Source organism: Ranitomeya variabilis, chromosome 4 (assembly GCF_051348905.1).
Source record: "Ranitomeya variabilis isolate aRanVar5 chromosome 4, aRanVar5.hap1, whole genome shotgun sequence".
Lineage (NCBI taxonomy): Eukaryota > Metazoa > Chordata > Amphibia > Anura > Dendrobatidae > Ranitomeya > Ranitomeya variabilis.
In genome coordinates this window covers 400,514,677-400,529,719 of record NC_135235.1, presented here as the reverse complement: position 1 = coordinate 400,529,719, position 15,043 = coordinate 400,514,677, and the positions used below count along the sequence as shown (strand labels likewise).

General features: G+C 46.8%; 1 protein-coding gene across 1 annotated transcript; it reads left to right on the top strand.

Moving 5' to 3' along the window:
* Positions 1-1,431: 1,431 nt before the first annotated feature.
* Positions 1,432-7,015, top strand: LOC143764919 (uncharacterized). Its single transcript, XM_077251036.1, has 5 exons — positions 1,432-1,569; positions 3,609-3,753; positions 3,876-4,198; positions 4,271-4,379; positions 6,051-7,015. Exons 2-5 carry the CDS (start codon positions 3,723-3,725, stop codon positions 6,392-6,394), a joined length of 807 nt encoding a protein of 268 aa, XP_077107151.1. The 5' UTR covers positions 1,432-1,569; positions 3,609-3,722; the 3' UTR covers positions 6,395-7,015.
* Positions 7,016-15,043: the final 8,028 nt, after the last annotated feature.

Genomic DNA, 15,043 nt, shown 5'->3' with positions numbered 1-15,043 from the left:
AGGTCCAGAAAAAAAATGCGAAAAATCCGCACAAAAAACACGACAAAACCGCGAGTATAACGCGTGCGGATTTTATGCGAAAAATCTCCGGTTTTGCTCAGGAAATTTCCGCATAAAATCCTGACATGTGCACATACCCTAAGCCTGGTTAATAATGGAGAAATGTGAATAAGACACCTATCCATTATCAATCCAATAATATTAAAGGGTTAATAATACACACACACACACATTAAGAATAAAGTATTTTATTGAAATACACACATGGGGTTGTAAAATCTGTATTGTACACTTAATCCACCTGAAGAACCTCGTTCTGTAAAAGAAAAAAGCAACAATATCCCATACCTCTCCGGCACTCAGTCACGTCCCACGCTGTAAATCCATCTGAAGGGTTATATAATTTTACAACCAGGAGCCTGCTAATGCAGCTGTTGCTCCTGCTTGTAATATCTGGGCAATGAATTGAAAGCAGGGGAACGTAGCATCGTAGACTTGTGGTGATGCATAACCTCATATGAACTCTAGCTTGGGAATTTTTATGAATATTTTCCTCACGCTACACGTATTTCCCTACGCTGAGTGTGACACCGGCCTAAGTCTGAAGATGAAATGTGATTCACAAACCAGGCCCTCCTGACCTGAAATTGACACCCTCATCTATGCCACAGAGGCTGTCAAGTGCACCAAAGCTGGATCATAAATCACGGCCTGTAGTCGGACTGTGACACATTGATGCGACACCGACCCTATGTGGATCGTGGGGCCTTCCTCCATGACGTTGCGCCCTGGAGGTCTCTGCTATGACTGAGGTGATGACCGTTACGCGAGCTGCTGCTGGATACGTCCTTCTGGGGTCCGGGTGCCCGGTAAGTCAGCACTGGCACACCGTACACCCAGGAGCCTGATGGCAGCAGTGGCGGATTTTAGAGTGGATGATGGTAGCGGTAGTAGACGGGCAGCGGAGGTGGAAGGTAGTGGGGTTGCCCCACCGGGGGTCACTGCAGCCCACCAGGAACTATGAAATGTAGGTGGAGAGAACGGACAAGGGGCAAATAACAGGAAGATGGCGGCAGGTGACCAAGGAACAACCACGCTGCTGCCAGGTGCCACCATATTCCCTCCTGGTGCCAACAGCCACAAAGGGGAGAAAAGTGTCCTCCAGTCAGGGGGGCTCCCACAGGGTCTCCAGCTCGTCCAAGGTCCTGGCTTTGCGTCCTCTGCTGGCAACACTGAGAAATACAATAAATGACGGGGTCACAGTACAAACATTGCTATTGTTACTGCAGCAAATAACCTTTGTGGCCACAAGTTCCCGCCCATAACTGAGGTCACGGACCGCCATCCCGGGGCTCCTGGCTGTGCGCTCACCTGAGGAGACTGGAGTGTGGAGCCGTTGCCGGGGTAACCGCCCTAGACACCGGCGCTTCACAAGTCACGTGATCTCGGAGGAGACAGGAAACAGAACTTCAGTACCCGGCATGCATTGCCGTTCTTCCCATCAGGTGATCACCATCAGTGTGCGGCGGCCGGTAGGGGGTGAGGACGCGCAGGAGGCTTGGAGGAGCGGTGAGTGGGACTGGGGTCCACAGTCGGGAATCCACGTGACGTGGCCGCGCACCTGCTGCCTCCTCCATATATTACACCTTTATTACTGGCCAGTCACGTGACTGCCGCCCTTATCTCTGCACACACCTTCTTTATTCACCAATTATTATTATTTTTAATAAAGAGCAAAAACGATGACAATAATAATCTACAATGCAGGGAAGGGTCATGGCTGTGGGTCACTGATCGCACGCCACCATTAGACAGGTAACACAGCCTGGCCCAAATAGTTCTGGTGATAAGAACTGGCATTAAAGTGTCAGCCATCTAGCCCAGATTTGAATAGGTATCTGGTGTTTTCACAGGGTTAATTTATTTTGGGCCCGGGACCTCACGTTATCAGCATGTCCCGCATCAGATTCGTGTTGTTTCAGGCCGATCTAAATGTGTTCTGGTCCTTAAATCTGGCAAGTGGCAGCTGGTTACTGATTTGTTAAAGGGTTAAATGACTGGGCCACTGTTCTTTCCCTGCCCCCACACATAGCCATGCCCAATATCAATAGCCGTGCCTGGCGTCAGAGGGAAGCGGCCATTGTATATTGGGGTGAATATCAGAGCCTAGGGCTGACGTCATTATCACTAAGGGGTCACTGGGGGTCCCACCACCATCCCAAGACAGACGTGTTTGTGATCCTGTTTACACGAATGACCAATTTCTTGTCCCATCTGACAGTAGGTTGAGGGTGATATTAGCGCTGTTCTTTCTGTGAAGATTGCAGATATCACTGCGGGACCCTCCCAGCCCCCTGACAATTCCCCTGTGGTGACAGCAGTCCTGTGACATATTGCTACAGATTTCTGATAGTTTGGTGAGAAATAGAACAACCACATATACAGAAACGTAACAAAATGTTGAATATGTAATTGGTGGATTTAAAGAGTTAAATGACCTTGGGCCACTGATCTCCATTGTTAGTGGTCCCGTTCCTACTGTCAGATGTGACTGCCATATGGGACGAAGAGCTGTACATTAATGCAAACAGGATCACAAACACTTCAGTTCGTGGTGGGATCACATCGGTAACTAAGTTATTCTATAGAGGAAAACGTAATCTTTTGGGAATAACCTTACAATCCTACAGCAACTATGGGCCCCAATTAATCAATAGAAAATCACTGATGTTGATGAGGGGCTGGTTGGATTCAGAAGTGCCAAATTAATCAGGAGCATATGACAAGTGGCGCGAGCGTCTGTGCACCACACCAGAAGTCATCCTCCAGTTTCTGACTAGAATAAGATTTCTGGCATAAGGTACAGCACAGCTCGTAATGAATTAGACAAGCTGTGGCGCCGCTCCTCGCCCCGTCGTAGCTTCTGCCATTTTGACGGAGTTGGAAGAAACTGGGATGACGACGCCAAAAGCAATTTTGCAATTGAAGAATTCTGGCAAAATAGCGTTGATCCCTATGTATCTAATGGTGGTGTCATGAGATAGAAAACAAGGGGGGATGGTTTAGCTGTGGATTATACATATAATATTAATCTTGCTATTAGGCAATATGTATATAATTAAAGGGGATATCCAGGACTTTAGAATAAAGACATGTAGTTGCTAACAGAGGCAGCTACCCGAGTGTTGTACCCAGTGCCGGTCATTGACCGCTCCTGCCAGAGATTCAGCAGCTCCCTGTCAACAGATCAGCAGTTTCACTTGCTTTTGACAGGGAGGGACTACTGGTGTCATGCTGATTGACAGTTGGCTCCCGCTGCCTAATTGGGGGAAGCTGGCTGCCAGTCAGCATGACACCAGATAAAATGCAGTTTACTTGCCGACGTGTTTCGAAGTGTATATACCTTCTTACCCAGGACACAACCACAAGTGACCTCTGCACTGTATTTTATTGCAGTGAACATTGCCTGATATTAAACTTGTAAAAAAAGAAAATTTTGTGAATAGGTAACCTCTGAATAAGAAACCAACTTCAGCACTGTTGTATTTTTGTCATTGTGACATGAGAAGTCCTAATGGCTCCGCTTCTTTATTATTTTTCATATACAGGGTTATAAAGTATACGGGTCCCATGAAGATATGGATCTGGAACCTCCATGAGAACCAACAAACGCGAGATCTGAGTCAAGCCTCACACATTAGGGTCTGCCCCAAGCCATCGTCATGGATGACCACCCTCCTCCCACATCACCAGGTGAGGAGACCTCTTATCAAGCATCACATACTCAAGGAGCTGCAATCTGATTGCAATAAGTAGCTGCTCCATTTTCAGACCCCTGTCCCAGTGCAGGCACTAATATTGTGTGTTTTCTACAGATGGATCCATTAAGGATAGTACACCGGAGAGATTTCAGATCCCATACTCAGATGACTGGCCAGGGGACGATGACGATGTCCCGCAGGAGGACGATGACGATGTCCCGCAGGAGGACGATGACGATGTCCCGCAGGAGGACGATGACGATGTCCCGCAGGAGGACGATGACGATGTCCCGCAGGAGGGCGATGACGATGTCCCGCAGGAGGACGATGACGGTGTCCCGCAGGAGGACAAAGATTATGATGATGCTAACCACATCCCACATAATGATCACGATGTCCAGCATGATGATGATGACCAAATCCTGCAGGACAATGTGGTACGTCCCTGGAGTACGGTGACCGGCCAATCACTGAATGAAATCGTGTAAGCCTTCATGTTTCTGTTGTAGATTGATGACTTGGTTATTGTTAAAGTGGAAGATATAGAGGGTGACGAGGAGTACATCCGAACCGAAGGGCATCACACGGAGGATTATTCTACTACAGATATCAGCCAAGGTGAGTACGAAATATCATTGAATATCAAGTGATGTGGAGAATGTTTATCCTTATTTCCTTCCTACTTGTATAAGATAATTCATAGTCACCGACCAAGAGACCTCATACATGACCCTAAATCAACATTCCTAAAAATGGCTAAAATTGACTGGCAAATTTCTACCTCGATGTGCCATCGTATTGGCACCACCTTAGGTTAGATGGCTGTCCCCACAATCGTGTACAGAGAATAAAAGGCATTTCAAAAAAAGGCAGGTTCTAGTTTTTTAAAAAAAATGGGTTATATTTCCTTTTAAAGGATGTTACTTTCCAAAAAGAGTGAGACTTTTCCTTTGTTATTCCTTTCTTGACACTTTTAAAAGTGTCAAAATGGGATTAGCTATGAAAATAAGGTTTAAAGAGGCTAAAAAACTTTATTTGTCAAACCGCCACCTGATTGTCTATCTCACTTCGCTCTATACACAGATGGTCTTCTTTCAGCAATATTCTGCCTGCAGACTCAGATTAGAAAGACAATAACCTCTGCTTAACTTTGTCTCCCCTGGTCTAGCGCTGTGTCTTTGACATTGTTTGACTACAGCATTCACTTTGTCAACGTTGCAGCCAATCGCTGAGCTCAGCGGCTCTGCCAATGTTTCTTTTTTTTTTAAAGGGGGGTTAAACACCAAAGGGTATGTTGACATAAATTTTATTTTCTGGCGAGTTTGGAGCAGATCCATTCTTAACTGCGGAATTACCGCGGATTTACCGCGGTTTTTGTGCGGATTCCTATTATGGAGCAGGTGTAAACCGCTGCAGAATCCGCACAAAGAATTGACATCCTGCGGAATAAACAACGCAGCGTTTCCACGCGGTTTGTTCTGCACCATGTGCACTGTGGATTTGGTTTTCCATAGGTTTACATGGTATTGTAAACTCAGGGAAAACTGCTGCGAATCCGCTGCGGATCCGCAGCTAAATCAGCAACGTGTGCACATACCCATAGCCAGTACAAAAGACCCCATAAATTTATTAACACACAGAAGGAAGAACTGTGATTTCATGCATTGAAACTGAGTGCTAGGAGCTGTGTAATAATAATCAGCAACTACGATAGTTCAGGCCATACAGTTTCATTACAGAGACCATCCTGGTGACTGAGATAGTGGGTTACTAATGACTCAACTAAGAGAAGTAGACCATGAATATCCAGATAAAGGAAGAACTAAATAAGGTACTTTTGGCAAAGTGTAATATTTTGGGGGACTAGTCATAGCATGAATGAGAAAAAAAAATCACTGCAGTGCATTGATATTTTAAAACGTCAGTGCAGATTAAAGTGTGGACCACCTGAACATTTTAGTCTATGGTCAGTCTAAAAATAGCTAAAGTTGGACTCCCAGTTTTTTCTTTGACTGCATCCAACACCTGATTGTCTTTTACAGTCTGCACTTCTCTTATATACTATATTACTATGTAGCTCAGCCTACTGTTTTTTCCCTTTAGCCTTCATGTAACTCAGTTTTCATACATCAGCATAGCCTCACATGACCATCAAGAGCCACTAATTATCCTTTCTTCTATGATCTCATAAATATGCTGCCATCATTTAAAGCGATTCTGTTTAACCGCATATAAAGTTTAGCCCCTCTAATAGGATTTTCCTGACATCTTCTTAATTGCATTTTACAGCAAAAGCCATGATCCGTAAACAGCTTACAACACAGCAAAGGGATCTCATTGTTGAAAGTTATCAGTCAGGAGAAGGGTACAAAAAGATTTCCAAGTCATTAGATATATCACGGAACACTGTGAAGACGGTCATCAAGAAGTGGCTTAAATTTGGCACAACAGTGACATTACCTAGAACTGGACGTCCCTCAAAAATTGATGTAAGAACAAGAAGGAAATTGGTCAGAGAGGCTGCCAAAAGGCCCAGGGCAACATTAAAGGAGCTGCAGGAATTTCTGGCAAGTACTGGGTGCGTACTGCACGTTACAACAATCTCCCGTATTCTACATGTGTCTGGCCTGTGAGATATGGTGGCAAGACAAAGAAAAAACGCCCAAACCCGAATATGCTTTGCCAAAAAAAAATCTGTTGAATTTTTTATTTTTTTTTTTAATTGAAGTGCACAGTTCTGAAATGATTTTTGTTATATTTTTTTCTTGACAAAACCTAGCATTTTAACAGGGGTCCGTAGACTTTTTATATCCACTGTATGCTCCCTTCCAGGCAATGTGTATGTCGGGGAATGTCATGCATGTTTCGGCAAGACAATACTAAACCACATGGTGGAGAAAAGCAGAGTTTGGGCGATTTACTGGCCGTCTCTCCAATAGAAAACACTTGGCACATTATGAAACAAAAAAATGTGGTAAAGACCCGTGACTCTTGAGCAGCTACAATCCTACTTCAGACAAGAATGGGACAGCATTTCTCTCCCCAACCTCCAGCAATTGGTCTCCTTACATCCCAGACGGCTGTTAAATAAGAGAGGATGCTACACAATGGTAGACGTGGGTCTGTCAACTTTTTTGAGACGTGTTGCTGATATCAATTTCTAAATGAGCTATTTTTTTTTTCAAATGAAATGTTGAAGTGTCTTTCACTTTCCCTCTTTCATGTGTTCTCTGAATTAAATATGACTAAGGGTATGTGTCTACGTGCCGTTTTACATCCGGAATAGCAGCGGATTGAACACTGCGTGGAGCCGCAGCGTTCGAGCCGCAGCGTCCAGATGTTACAGCATAGTGGAGGGGATTTTATGAAATCCCGTCTCCACTATGTGTGGTAACACGCACCCCGCGGCCCTGCGTTTCCAGACATGCGGCGCGCCCTAAGTGTGGGGTGCGATGATGCCGGATGTGTGCAATGAACACATCCGGCATCATTGCGTCTCCAGAAGGGGGCGGAGCTTTGGGCGGAGCAAGTTTGCCGCTCCGTCCAAACCGCCGGCCATCCTGAAAGTGGACACATACCTTTTAGGATTTCAAAATCAGTGCATACTTGTTTTCTTAACATTTTACAAAGCGTCACAAGTTTTTTTTGGTTATATTACTGGTTGGAATCGGAATATCAAAGGATCTGGAAATCAATGTAGGAATAAAAATTGTAGAATTTGAAACTTCATCGGATACTGCTTGGCTTCTTGAAATGGCCAGGTGTGGATAGGCTAAGCTTGGTGAGTTTCTTCACAATTGCATTTTATAAAAGTGCGTGGAAAGCAATTTGTAGGCATAAGCAATAATTTGCTAGACAAATCAGAAATGTTCTCATGGTTATGAATCAAAGTGATATGAAACAAATAACGAGGTGGTGGAAATAATTTCCTTTATAATATGTCAAAATAAGTTTATCATATCAAAAGGTGTCTGTACACCTTAACCATTTCAAGGCCGGGCCATTTTTCCCCCATTTACAGCCAGAAACATCTCTGACAGCCAGTTCCATGCTTGTGTAGCTGTTGACTCTGCATTGACATTCTAAAATGTCATTTCAGAGTCACATCTGGACCAGCCTAATATTTTAAGTTGTTGAAAAGCTGTCCGCAAGTAGTTAAAGGTAACGTGTTGCCTTCATTTTCTACTGTCAACTAAAGGTACTGTTGTATAGATCAGTGTGCCATAATTCTTTGGTCCCTATTTGTTGTGCTATTTGTGGAGACACGAGGATCAGTGGGTGCTCTCGTCCGCTGGCCTGGCTGTCTTTAGAAAGACCAAATGGACCAGTGCTCATCACACGGAACGTCCATTCTCCTTTCCTGTGGGCAGAATAATACTCAAACAGTGTGTGAGGGTAACAGTGTATCAATACTTTATTTAGCCACCAACAATGACATATAGTACAGTCCCAGCAAGTACATACGATGGTGCAAATGACAGAGTCTTACCCTTCTGCTGGCTTGCCGGTAATTAGAACATCTGCAGCTTCAGAGCTTTCAGGGCCAACTACCCAAACCAGTGGCAACCTGCTTTTGGTGGTTACCCACAGAAAGGAGGTAGTTGCAGACTTAGGAGGCTGACAGAGTACATTGAGGTATGTGGCCAGGAGACCCAATTGGAACAATCTGGGTTCTCCAAACAGCTCTGTAGGTTCAGTGATGGGCAGTGAATCAAATCTGTATTCCTCCAGTTGGTTTCATGGTTCTCTGGCTACTGTCATGTAGAGTCTCTGGAAACAGAGGCATATCCCTCTTTTATAGTCCACATCTCTTTTTCAGGCCATTATCCACAGGTTTGGGGGAAGGTGGGAGGAGGTCATTTCTCATTGTCCAAGTGTTCAAACATGCATGTTTTGTCCTTCAGTGTTTGCATAACAACAAGCTACATGCACTGATACAATAGGTGGTCAGCAGGCATTAACCAAATCAACAAACAGTAATTGTTCAATTAACTTGCGGCTTTGTACCTCAAGGATAGCAGAACAATAAGCTGCAGGGACGAAAACAATAGGTAGTTAACATGCATTCAACAAATCAACAAATATCAGTTCAAGAGTCAATGTACAAGCTCAAGAACAATGGCTTATGTCTCTTGACCTACAGAAAAATGTCTGGCATAATTAAGAATAAATGCTGTGTTGTCACACCATTATTGCAAAATCCTCTTTTTATCTATATGCAGATTTGGCTGCAAGTGCATCGGTGGGCACATCAGTGCACTTGCAGTGCATATATCATCTACTGATATCTCTGCCTAGCAGTGCCTTCCACAGGTTGACTGACTGGAGAAACAGACTCTGCTATGTGTGATATGACTGCTACGTTTCTACTACATTCAGCTCTAAAGGCTACTTGTATAAGAAAGATGTAACACAGCAATCTTCTGTGTATAGGAGTTTTGTAGCCAGACAATAGTACAGTGTTCTATACATATACACGAACTTAGCAACCCGATTCCACTAGGGAACAAAACGATGTACTAGTCCAATTTAAAATTTGTATACTCTTTATTAGAATTAATAACAGAATGAAATTGCCAGGTGTGTGTCAATTACAACCATGAAAAACATTTAATACCAGGGCACAACACCCCCCTGTATATCCCCACCAGTGTGACTTTACCATATCAAAATAATCTATAATACTAACCAAGGGGTCTTAACCCCATACTTGTCCCTACCCTGCACCGACCATCTGTCACATATGTGACTCCTAGCTGTATCAGGTCCCAGTTAGAGACTTCATGTCATAATCAATTGATATTATATACTCACTATAAAGGGCAGAGTGCGCAGCTAGAGGTAGTGCGCACGCTCTCCTGGATCCCTACCTCTAGCTGCGCACTCTGCTTGTTGCCGCCCTCCCGCAACCACGATCGCTGTGATTGGCGGTTAAATTCTGAACAGACAATCGCAGCATTTCTCAGTGATCCAGGCAATCAGATTGCCTGAAACACTGATGTCCCAGCCTATGATCGGTGCTCTGAGATCAACAATCATAGGCTGGTGCCTGGCAACGCCAGGCATGGCCTGGACCCGCTCTGATTGGCGCAATCAATTACATCGATGGCACCAATCACAGGCAACAGCCACAGTGTGACTGCGCTGTGACCTGCCTAGGATCGGAGCTGTAAGAGCACCTATCCTAGGCTGCTGCCTGGCAATGCCAGCTTCACCAGAGCCAGCTCCGATCGGTGTCATAGGTGATCGCACCAATGACAGGGCACAGAAGCGGTGTGACCTGTCTGTGACAGCGCTGCAGGTCCTCACAGCAGCTTAGGATTTGTACAGGGCGATCATGCTATCGGATCATCGCTGTGCTGGGCCTTGTGGTGCCATAGTAGCCTGTGACACCACAATCCTTCACTGCTGATGGGAAGACAGAAGAAAGAAGACATCTATAAGAAGATCCCTGTCTCATCTCTCCACCCCAATCCCCTCTCCACCATCCCCCACCCAAAAGAGGGAAGAAAGTCTACAACTGGAAGTGTTTTGATCCCTACTTGATCTCTCCCCTCATCCACCCCAATCCCCTCTCTCCCCCCTTCCCCCTTTTATTACCCTTCCACCATCCCCCTACCCAGAAGAGGGAAGAAAGACTACAACTGGAAGTGTTTTGATCCCTACTTGATTTCTCTCCTCTCTTCATCCACCACAATCCCCTCTCTCCACCCTTCCCCCTTTTATTACCCTTAACCCCTTCCACCATCCCCCTACCCGGAAGAAGGAAGAAAGACTGCAACTGGAAGTGTTTTGATCCCTACTTGATCTCTCTCCTCTCCCCCTTCACCCCTTTATACCCCCCTTCTCACCCCCTTTGCGCCACCTCCGTGCGTACATCCAGCAGCCGCCAAGCATTTATTAGTGACGCAGTTCACTCATCAGTACTGCCTGCTGTTTTACACTTTTCTTTTCACTTACCTTTTTTTTCCCCCCGGTTGCTGCTTTTTTCCTTTTCCCCCCAAAAAAATTTACGCCAAGTACTCTCTCTCACACACAACTTAATAAAGTACTGACGCAAACACCAAATACATAAAAAATAAAATGTAGTCCTGCTCGTCCCAAAAACGCTATTCAGTGGAGGAAGCATATGTTTCCTTGCCTCCGACACTGATAGCGAGGCAGTTGATCCCACCTTCCTTTATTTTTCTGACTCATCCTCCTCCTCAGGTGCTGCTGAACCACCACGAAGACGTCACAGGACAGAAGATGAAGCGGTGCCCCTCATTACAGAAGGTGAACCAGCGCCCCCCATTACTGACCCATTATGGATCCCCTCCCCCGAAAATTCAAAGTGCTCACCACACATCTATATAAGTTCCTTGGGGGGTCTAGTTTCATAAATGGTGTTACTTGGGGGGTTTCCACTGTTTAGGCACATCAGGGGCTCTGCAATCACAACATGGCGTCAGAACTCAATTCCAGTCAATTTTGCTTTGAAAAAATCAAATGGCGCTCCTTCTCTTTCGAGCTCTGCCATGCGCTTAAACAGTGTATTTTCCCCGTATATGGGGTATCGGTATGTTCAGGAGAAATTGCGTTACAAACTTGGGGGTTCATTTTTTTCCTGTTACCCTTGTGAAAATAAAAAAAAATAGTTTAAAGTTAAATTTCAGTGAAAAAAAGTTAAATGTTCATTTATTCCTTTTACCTTTCATTCCTGTTAATAAACTTCTTGACTGTGGTTTTGAGCACCTTGAGGGGTGCAGTTTCTAGAATGGTGTCACTTTTGGGATCAAATCTTTTTACTGCTAGTCGGATTAGCGTATCATTTGCATATTTTTCCCACATTAGTAAAAACTCGTTCATTGATTTTTGTAATGACTTGCATTTAGAATTTAGTTTATTTTAGCCTCTGGGTGGCATCTAGTAAGAACCGTATACATTATACATAGGTATTATTATAATGGGACACTATAGATGACAATTTATATCACGTGTTTAATGTTTATGTCCTGTAATACACATTACATGAGGGGTATAAATGTGATATCAAAGTGTTAAAGAGTCAGCCCTATTTATACACTGCTCAAAATAATAAAGGGAACACTAAAATCCCACATCCTAGATATCACTGAATGAAATATTTCAGTTGCAAATCTTTATTAATTACATAGTGGAATGTGTTGAGAACAATAAAACAAAAAAAGTGATCAATGTAAATCAAAATAAATATCCCACGGAGGTCTGGAGTTGGAATGATGCTCAAAATCAAAGTGGAAAATGAAGTTACAGGCTGATACAACTTCAGTGGAAATGCCTCAAGACAAGGAAATGATGCTCAGTAGTGTGTAGATCACTCTCCACGGCGTCTCTAGACTCTGTCACATGTGCTCAGTGTGAAGCTGCTTTCATCTGTGAAGAGCACAGGGCGCCAGTGGCAAATTTGCTAATCCTGGTGTTCTGTGGCAAATGCAAAGCATCCTGCACGAGGTTGGGCTGTGAGCATAACCCATCTGTGGACATCGGGCACTCAGACCATCCTCATGGAGTCGGTTTCTAACCGTTTGTGCAGACACATGCACATTTATGGCCTGCTGGAGGTTATTTTGCAGGGCTCTGGCAGTGCTCCTCCTGTTCCTCCTTGCGCAAAGGCTGATGTAGCTGTCCTGCTGCAGGGTTGTTGCCCTCCTACGGCCCCCTCCACATCTCCTGGTGTACTGGCCTGTCTCCTGGTAGCGCCTCCAGCCTCTGGACACTACACTACGCTGACAGACCCAGCAAACCTTGCCACAGCTTGCATTGATGTGCCATCCTGGATGAGCTGCACTACCTGAGCCACTTGTGTGGGTTGTAGAGTCCGTCTCATGCTACCACCAGTGTGAAAGCACAATCAACATTCAAAAGTGACCAAAACATCAGCCAGAAAGCACTGGTACTGAGATGTGGTCTGTGGTCCCCACCTGCAGAACCACTCCTTTGAGTGTGTCTTGATAATTGCCAATAATTTCCATCTGTTATCTATTCCATTTGCACAACAGCATGTGAAATTGTCAAACAGTGTTGCTTCCTAAGTGGACAGTTTGATTTACTTGGAGTTATATTCTGTTGTTTAAGTGTTCCCTTTATTTTTTTGAGCAGTGTCTAACCCATAATATTTTCAAACTCATTACAGCAAAAACAGATGGATATTCACACACACAGGCAGGCTCGGACTGGCCCACCGGAGAACCGGAGGATCCTCCGGTGGACCCAGGCACCTGCTGGTAGGGCCCCCACTGCTCCAGGGCCCCCACTGCTCCAGGGCCCCCGCCCCCCCTTGAAGACGATACTCACCAGGACCCTGCTCCAGCGATGGTCTCGGCGTCTGCACTGCAGCTCTTCATGCTTGTGCGGTCACGTGGTACCGCTCATTAAGGCCATGAATATGCGCATATTCATGACCTTAATGACAGTATCACATGACCGCACAAGCAGGAAGCAGATGCGATGCTGCGCCGCCGCCGTGAGTCGGGACAGAGCGCGAGGGATGTCGGCACGGCCGTGCAGTGTGTGGGACAGGTGAGTATGAGGACGGGGGTACTGGGGGCTGAAGGAAGACATAAGCCGGTGCGGGGGCGGCGGCGGCGGGGGGGTGGGGGTAAGTCTGGGGAAGATTGCTGGTCACACTGGGGGCAGTGCTGTACACTGGGGCAATGCTGGACACTGGCGCACATTGCTGGACACTGGGGCAGATTGCTTTTCACACTGGGGGCAGTGCTGTACACTGGGGCAATGCTGGACACTGGGGCAGATTGCTGGACAATGGGGCAGATAGATTGCTGGACACACTGGGGACAATGCTGGACACTGGGGCAGATTGCTGGTCACACTGGGGGCAGTGCTGTACACTGGGGGCAGTGCTGTACACTGGGGCAATGCTGGACACTGGCGCAGATTGCTGGACACTGGGGCAGATAGATTGTTGGACACACTGGGGGCAATGCTGGACACTGGGGCAGATTGCTGGTCACACTGGGGGCAGTGCTGTACACTGGCAGATTGCTGGACACTGGGGCAGATTGCTGGTCACACTGGGGCAATGCTGGACACTGGGGCAGATTGCTGGACACTGGGGCAGATTGCTGGTCACACTGGGGGTAGTGCTGTACACTGGGGCAATGCTGGACATTGGGGCAGATTGCTGGACAATGGGGCAGATAGATTGCTGGACACACTGGGGGCAATGCTGGACACTGGGGCAGATTGCTGGTCACACTGGGGGCAGTGCTGGACACTGGGGCAATGCTGGACACTGGGGCAGATTGCTGGACACTGGGGCAGATTGCTGGTCACACTGGGGGCAGTGCTGTACACTGGGGCAATGCTGGACACTGGGGCAGATTGCTGGACATTGGGGCAGATAGATTGCTGGACACACTGGGGGCAATGCTGGACACTAGGGCAGATTGCTGGTCACACTGGGGGCAGTGCTGTACACTGGGGCAATGCTGGACACTGGGGCAGATTGCTGGACACTGGGGCAGATTGCTGGTCACACTGGGGGCAGTGCTGGACACTGGGGCAATGCTGGACACTGGGGCAGATTGCTGGACACACTGGGGGCAATGCTGGACACTGGGGCAGATTGCTGGTCACACTGGGGGCAGTGCTGTACACTGGGGCAATGCTGGACACTGGGGCAGATTGCTGGACACTGGGGGCAGTGCTGGACACTGGGGCAGATTGCTGGACACACTGGGGGCAATGCTGGACACGGGCAGATTGCTGGACAGACTGGGGGCAATGCTGGACACTGGGGCAGATTGCTGGACACACTGGGGCAGATTGCTGGACACACTGGGGGCAGTGCTGGACACTGGGGCAGATTGCTGGACACACTGGGGGCAGTGCTGGACACACTGGGGCAATGCTGTACACTGGGGCAGATTGCTGGACACACTGGGGCAGATTGCTGGACACACTGGGGGCAATGCTGGACACTGGGGCAGATTGCTGGACACACTAGGGGCAGTGCTGGACACACTGGGGGCAGTGCTGGACACTGGGGCAGATTGCTGGACATACTGGGGCAGATTGCTTGACATACTGGGGAAGATTGCTGGACACACTGTCTGGGGGCAATGCTGGACACTGGGGCAGATTGCTGGACACACTGGGGGCAGTGCTGGACATACTGGGGCAGATTGCTGGACACACTGGGGGTAATATGCTGGACACACTGGGGCAGATTGCTGGACACACTGGGGGCAATGCTGGACACTCTGGGGTAATATGCTGGACACACTGGGGCAGATTTCTGG

What these genes read in the sequence shown, in the direction of transcription:
- LOC143764919 (XM_077251036.1), top strand. Translation starts at nt 3,723, where the DNA reads ATGGATGACCACCCTCCTCCCACATCACCAG. An exon ending in AAATCCTGCAGGACAATGTG is followed by an intron (nt 4,199 to 4,270) that starts GTACGTCCCTGG and finishes TTTCTGTTGTAG; the next exon opens with ATTGATGACTTGGTTATTGT. An exon ending in TACTACAGATATCAGCCAAG is followed by an intron (nt 4,380 to 6,050) that starts GTGAGTACGAAA and finishes TGCATTTTACAG; the next exon opens with CAAAAGCCATGATCCGTAAA.